The sequence below is a fragment of the Denticeps clupeoides genome, chromosome 6 (assembly GCF_900700375.1).
Source record: "Denticeps clupeoides chromosome 6, fDenClu1.1, whole genome shotgun sequence".
In the NCBI taxonomy this organism is placed as follows: domain Eukaryota; kingdom Metazoa; phylum Chordata; class Actinopteri; order Clupeiformes; family Denticipitidae; genus Denticeps; species Denticeps clupeoides.
In genome coordinates this window covers 9,310,899-9,318,491 of record NC_041712.1, presented here as the reverse complement: position 1 = coordinate 9,318,491, position 7,593 = coordinate 9,310,899, and the positions used below count along the sequence as shown (strand labels likewise).

General features: G+C 43.7%; 1 protein-coding gene across 1 annotated transcript; it reads right to left on the bottom strand.

The window, feature by feature from the left end:
* Nucleotides 1-1,814: 1,814 nt before the first annotated feature.
* Nucleotides 1,815-7,217, bottom strand: fibpb (fibroblast growth factor (acidic) intracellular binding protein b). The gene is made up of 10 exons (XM_028984041.1): nucleotides 6,975-7,217; nucleotides 6,629-6,827; nucleotides 6,314-6,440; nucleotides 6,057-6,157; nucleotides 5,609-5,742; nucleotides 4,625-4,733; nucleotides 4,298-4,361; nucleotides 2,783-2,869; nucleotides 2,600-2,697; nucleotides 1,815-2,280 (listed from the first exon to the last, which is right to left on the bottom strand). Exons 1-10 carry the CDS (start codon nucleotides 7,057-7,059, stop codon nucleotides 2,211-2,213), a joined length of 1,074 nt encoding a protein of 357 aa, XP_028839874.1. The 5' UTR covers nucleotides 7,060-7,217; the 3' UTR covers nucleotides 1,815-2,210.
* Between the last annotated feature and the right edge of the window lie 376 nt (nucleotides 7,218-7,593).

Sequence of the window (7,593 nt, the reverse complement as noted above, 5' to 3'; positions counted from 1 at the left end):
TGAAAAAAAAATCATCTCACCTCTAAGGTTTCTGATGGAGTTTCTTGTTTCTGCGTAAGATGGCTGATTTTTTGAGGCAGAGATTACTTCTGTAGTCTGAGCTCATGCAGCTTGGCTTTTTTTTTCTTACAGGGTCCAAGGCTCGTCTTCTGACCAGAGTCTGTGGTTCAGTGCTGTAACAGAAGAGTGTGAGAACAAATGACGGACCAACTGCATGGCTTTGAGACTGCCCTTTTTTTCGCCCCTTCACCCCACCCCTTTCTTGTCATCTTCCTCTCTCTTTCTTTTTCTTTTTTTGTCCTCCAGCCCCCAGGATGCAAATTCCTGGGCTCAAACACAAATATGAAATGCTACTTTCAACCTGCTTGTACAGTCTCACACACACACACACACACACACACGCATAATAAACACTTTGCACTTATGTCCCTGTATACCATAACACACCTGGGTCACATTAACACCCCCACATGCCAAAACAGACATACAAAAACCAACAGAAAAACACAAAATACTACCACCTGACCCCACCAGCAGCTAAAAAAACATGCCCTGCGTCCCTCTTATCACTTTATCTCACATTCCCTTCTCACAGAATAATGCAGCCTCTGTAGACCCAACTTACATAACACCTGAGGTGAACATTAGGTGAGGACTTTTACTTTCAACTTTTTAAATATCATCTGAATCACAAAGAATATATGTAAAACATACAATTCACAACCCATCTTAAGGTTAGATACACGGATACACTGCACTCACTCAGCACATCACACACATAGAGTGCAGTGTTGGTGAAATGTGCAGCTCTGTGAAGAGGGGTGGGTGCATGATTGCGTTTAACGGAGTTAAATCACTTGGGAATCGGGTGTGTGTACAGATACCTGCTGTGCTAGGGCCTACAGCACTGAGAACAGTTTGGACACACTGAGTTAATGCAGAGATTACAGACATGGTTCAACGCATAAAACATACACAGAAGGCAAACCGTGTCAAACCTCTCATGAGCGCCATTCAACACAAATACACAGAGAAACACCGCCGAGACGCTGTGGTTAAGTGTAGGCTGAGACTCTTTTTCCATGTGTCAGGCCAAGCCAGAGATCTGGAGGTGACGGCTGTCACAGTTCGGGGCTTTTACAGTGCAGTAAAAAAAGCAATCCTGGCCCACAGGCCCCCGACTGACTGGGCCAACTGGGGCCCCCTGCGGCTAAATTCCAGGCCCAAACACCCAAGCACGAATACACACACAAAGCGACCCCCAGACGCAGTCAGTGATCACAGCGTGTCAACACATCAACACATAGCCCCGCATAAAACAAACCATCCCCAAACACCCATAAACATGAGGTTAAACTCCAACTGGAGCAGGGATTTCCCATTCCCATAAAAAAAAAAAAAAAAATCCCGCAGTCAGGCATGGTCTGTAAGCAAACCTTTATGCAGCCGAACTGATTTGACCTGTTCAATACAATATTTACAGTATTACAGGTCCAAGTAAAAATCTTATGTACCACTTTCTACAAGATAAACTGTACTTTTATACCATCCACACATTTGCTTCAGTCTTTTTGTAGCTGACAGACAGCAAAGTGTTAAGGTGGCCTGGACAATAGAAAACTTTCTAATGAGAGGTTTGCTTAAGCCTTTGGTGAAAAGTCAGCGCAGCTTGACTCAAGTTACAGTATCCGATCTACTACTCCTCATCACGTCTCTTATTCAGTCCTGCTATGAATAGCATTTCACTGAAACGGAAGACAAGCTGAAGAAATCATCTAGAATAAAGTTAAACACATGCGATAACATACAAAAGGAGGCTACTGAGATTATACTGAAATGTATTTAGGACTGTAGGAAAATCATCACCACTGTACAATTTAGGGTGGGGGAGAGTATTTCAACAGAGACCCATAAAGACCCATAAATAAATAAACTTGGTGTCAAAACCTTACACTGATAGCGCACACACACAATAAAAAAAGACAGCACACCGTATAGAAAGGGCTTTTTTTTTTTTTTACTATAGAAATTTGTTCTATTTACAATTCATTATAAATGTTAAACTATATTACAAATATTCTCAAATCAGACTAGTGAGAGGAAGGAGGTAGTAAAAGTGATTTATGGACAGAAGACAACAGGCGGGCAGGAGGAGGGCAATGACGGACGGACGGATGCCTTATGGGTGGGGGGAGGTGTGCTTGTTGTTCTTAGTCATGGTACATTTTGAGAATGCAGCTCTTGATGACGCCCATGTACCTCTCCCAGATTTGCTGGTACCTGAAAAATAAATTATACATCATTATATAGCTTTATAAATTACTCCGCTTAATCCAGTCACTCAATTTTCTGTCATGACCCTATTTTGGAAGAAGGAGGAACCCCAAAACAACTTAACCAGCCATGTGAATATCTTCCCCTGGCCCAACAAGACAGTAAAATGCTGCTTTGAGCTTTCTCATGCTAAATGTAAAAAATGTAAGTAAAAGTCCGGTGAAATGTGAGCTCGGGGACGGGGAAAGTGTTTGCACCCCCATCACTCAGGCCAGCAGCACTTTCAGAACCACTGTCTTAAACACACATAAACATTAGCACTGACCTGAAAGAATCGAGTGAGTGTGCAGTGCTGGTGTAGTGGGTGAGGAAGAGTCTCACGTCTCCTATGGCCCATCTGTCCGACCGACAGGGTTCAACAAACTGGGAACATACAATAGGGTTTACGGTCTCAAAAACCTCAAACAATCTTCATCACGTGAGATTTACACCTAAGCCCCCACCTCACCTTCTCCACGAGGTCGATGAAAAGATCTCGGACATCTTTGGTGTGTGTGAGTTTGGCGGCAATGTTCACCAACGCTCTGGAGAGATTCTGTCCACCACACAGGCAAGGGCAAAGAAGGAGAGAACATTGTGTTTGTTTAATGAGGCTGAGATTGTAGGGCAGAGTCAGCATGAGTCAGGGAATCGGCCCTTCTGTTTTAGTCCCACATAGAGCTCTAATGAGTTATGCAAGTTATGCTAGATGACATGAAAAATGTGAAATTACAGGCTTTTAATGCTTTTGTGTGGAACAAGATCCACAAGATCACTACTGTTCAAACTTTTAGGGTCATTAAACATTTCCTTGTTCTCTATTGAAAAACTGATATGGTAACAAAGGCATAATGATATAGTCGACACCACAGACAGTTGTCTGAAGAACTAGTCTAAAGGTCAGTTGTATTGCATCTTTAAATGAGTGCGGCTGTTTTCAGATTATTCCAAAAGGGGTTTCTCATAATGAGTTACTTCTGAAGTAACAGACTTTGGCTACGTCTGTTACAGTATTCATTGGATCCATATTTCAACATTAACAGACATTTCCAGCTGCCAAAGTCATTTCCAACAGGAGTACGTTCCTAAAGGTCTGAACAGTAGCGTAAATAAAGATTTAGCCCTGAATTTAGTGTAATACTTTTCCAAGAATCTGTGAAGCCTTTACCCATGTCTTATTAAAAAGTCCCTTTTATATCAGACTTGGTGAACCCCTATACTGTATCTGAAGCCTCTTTCCTAAATTCAGCCGTGGTGCAGAATTACAGCCACTTTTAGCCAGTCCCACAATGACGCGCAGCTTTAAATGATAATGAGAAGAGAGGCGGGACAAGGAGGGCCTATAGTAATGAGATGCCACTTGCGGAAATGACTTAATCAACACCATTCACCAACCACAATGTTTGCCGCAACCAGGAAGGCTTGTTGGCCTTTTCTCATTTCCCTGGGCGGGAAAAAGCATGAGAAAGGGGAGGTAACGTTTCTCCTTATAAGGGGAGACATTCCAGATCAGACCGTCTGGGCTGCCACTCTCTGAATGCCAAAACAGGACGGCCAAAGCGCTCGATACACCTAATGTTAATCTTACAAAGTGAATTTTTCATAATAGGGGACCTTTTAATATGCGTGTTAAACATGTCAATTTTTCAGTACTGTAATTAAAGAGAACACTGGTTTGCCTCAGAAGTTCTTTCTTGGCCATATCTTCCATTCCAAGTCACAATTACCTTCAATCAGATGAATTTAGTCCAAGCAATTTACAGATGAGTAATAACAACCAAGCCTCATGACAAAGGTTCAATTGCATTGCTGAGCTTCTCAATACATTCACACTTTTATGAACATAAAAGTGTGTGTTGATAAAGTAGAGCACGCAAAGCTCCATATTGTCACTGTGTTGTGGCTGAATTTGATAAAGCACAGATGTCTTTAATGTGCTTCACCTAGGAGAAAAACACAGGCAGAAACAGGGAAGGATCCACACCTTGAAATTAGCCTCCATTTCGCCGAACACCGTAATCTTCCCCCTGAGCTGTGCACACACCAGGCTTACAGCAGGAAACAGAACGCAAACACACATGTACACCATCATCAATCAATGTTATTACAGTAACAGTCTTTAAATATTTTCTTGGGATTCAGGCCTACTTTACGCCTGAAAGCTATCAAAGTTTTTCAGATTTAGTCTATTTAAATCTCTTGTAATAACATGAATACAATTTTCATTTCTGTTTGTCTTTTTTTTTTTTTTTTGCACCAGAGCTTATTATAATAACACTATTGAATAAACACAGGTCTTTAAAATGCATACTTCCTGTGCTGGTCCAGCATGTCTTTATCATTTATGAGAATCTTCAATTCCTTGAGGTTGTGAAGAAAGTCCTTCTCCAAGTCCACATCCATATCCTCCATCATGTTATCTGGAAGAGAGTGGGTGGGAAGGGAAGGGTAAAGTATATTTAAAAAACAGACAATATAAGCTAAAATGCATCTCTGAAACTGTCCCACTCAGTGTCTCATTAGGGCCATCGTGGCTCAGAACGGGGGTGCTTGTCCAGAGGCGGCCCCCAGGGACCAGCTCTAGTTGGCTCCGTGCCGTCGCTCACGATAATAGCTGCTCGAGCTATTTTGAGAAACTGTGCCATGGACCCGGGTCTCATGGCAAGTGACACTGATGCTGACAGCTACTTACTGGCATGTCACTTTTACCCCCAGTCATTAAGCTGTCAGCAAGCATTTCACCACCCAAGGCATGAGACCTGTCCTCTACATGGTCAAATATCAAAACCCAAAACTGGGAATAGTAAAAATCCCAAAATGTGGAATAGAAAACGTTTACAGATCTCAAAGAAAATCAGCTAACTGTAAAATCAAGCTAACTGGTCTATATTACAGCTGCATTAAGATGTACACAAATAGGGCTCGACAGTCATGCTCACTAACATCACAGAAATAAGAAACGGCTGACCTATAGCTTATGAGCTGCATTACGGGCTCAGGAGAAAGAAAATTGTATGATGTTGGAGAATGGACATCACTGGCCAAATGTGATTAAAGCGAATCAACAGTTGCCGCTGCCATCTCCATAAATAAATGATCAAATACATTCTTAATTTTTTTTTTATGTTGTAGCTGTCCTCTAGTTTCTGGTTCTAATCATACTGCTGTGGCTTTAAAGTATGAGGAGTTTCAGACATTTAGGATGATTTGGTTTTAAGTTTTGTGGCTCACCAAACAAAACTAGTAGCATCTCTAAATGACCCAATAATACTACGTCACCCACAATGCACCTTACCGACAGCTCCCACCGTCCAATTGCTGATGAGCTGACCAGCGCAGAAAGCAAAGTCCTGAAAGGAGAGATACTGCAGTTTCCTCTTCCCGGTCTCAAAGCGGCTGTTAGCGAAGAACACAATGGCTGCATAGTCCCTGACAGGACAAAGACAGACTGTGTTTTTTAGTTTGCAAGTTATAATAAATAAATGGCTACGTGGGCGCACTCAGAAATAGCACTGCGCTTCATAAACGTCTGAAGTTGAACATAAACAAGGGCCTCCAACAAGACACCACACGTTCCATTTGTAGACGCAACATCTGCAGACCCCCCCCCCCCCTCCTTCCCCCACAAACATTTCAGGAGCCCATCCTGTGAAACCAGATTAACCTCAGGCCCCCGCTGCTATGATTAGTGAGCTACAAGATGGCATAAACCAGGCTGAGAAACGCCGATTCAGTGCTCCCACCTGGCTAAAGCGTCCGAGAGCAAGAAGTGGTGCTGCACATTCTCCACCAGGGGGCCTTTCAGCTCCTCCACTACCTTGAACACGCGCTTGAAATTGTCAAACTGGTGAAGGGACAACAAAAAAACAACAATTCATTTCCAGGTGAACACAGCCACACAATGGCAACTTAAAACATTATTCTTTAAATGTCTCGTTTGGAAGCAGCGCAGCTAATTGACTGGATTCTGGATCTGACTACGCGTGACTCTCTCCTGCACCTGTCGCCTACAGCTCTTCAGCGTGATCCCCGTCTTTGTGCTGATGTCATCCAAGTCCTTCTTGGTCCCTTTGGAGAGTTTCTTCCCAAGGACCTCCCTGGCAAAGGTGCTGTCAAACTCATAGTACCTAAGAGGCAAAACAATTCCATCTTAATTTCATTTCGGTTAATGTTCACTCCTTGCTCAACAACGAGACACATCTTTAGAACCCTGACTTGTACAAAAGAAAGAAAAAAAGTAGAAAGTCAAATGTAGGAAACTAATTTTAATGTTTTTGAAGAATGAGAAGGATAAATAGAGAGAGAGAGTTTGCACCTTTCAATAAGCATTGCCTGTTTCTGAGGGGGTATCTGGAACAGGAGCTGGTTGGTAAGTTTGGATGGGTAGTAGAGGAGACGTTCACACATCTGGAAGGTTCTAAATTGGTCCATAGTGTCACTGTGCAGGACCTCCATGCTGGCCTCGAACACCTGCAGCGCTCCCCCTTCCATCCTCACAGCAACTGCGTCGTCAACTGAGTAAAAGTGCAAAAGACGGACTGCGCATGAATGAACTCATTCGTTGTCGACGCGTCATAATCTAAAGTGCGATTTACTTCCTTGCGGTTGTCCTATAAATAAATAAGAAACGTAATAATAATGTAAATCCATGTTGCGCGCACCTGTGTATCCATCCAGCCACAGCTGGTAGACCTCCTCGTCCATTATGGTCGTGTTGCCCACGAACACGTCCAGCTCCACAGACATGACCTGCGACTACACGCGGTCACTAGGACACGTGATCACGACCCGGCAACGGGCCTTGACGTCAGCGTGAGCTCCGTGGCCACGTCCACGTCCACGCCTGCTTACCGGCGGCTGTCAGCGCTGACCTGCTCCCGGGAGCGCGTCGTCGGTATAATAAAAAAAAAAAAAAAAAAAAAACTCCGGCGAGGTTCCCCCTTCAAACAGGCGCCGCTTCTCCGCTCCGCCCGGGAAAACGCGCCCGGTTCTCTCTGCTGCCCCCTAGCGCAGCGGCGTGGAGGTGTACACGCGTTCATAAATAAAACCGCATGCGTGCTCGTTGTTTTCTGTGTTTTAGGTGCACAACGAAAAGCAGCTGCTGCCACCTTTAATCTGTACCAGCGAACAAACTACATTTACATTTACAGCATTTACCAGACGCCCTTATCCAGAGCGACTTAAAATCAGTAGTTACAGGGACAGTCCCCCTGGAGACGCTCGGGGTTAAGTGTCTTGCTCAGGGACACAGTGGTAATAAGTGGGATTTTAACCTGGGTC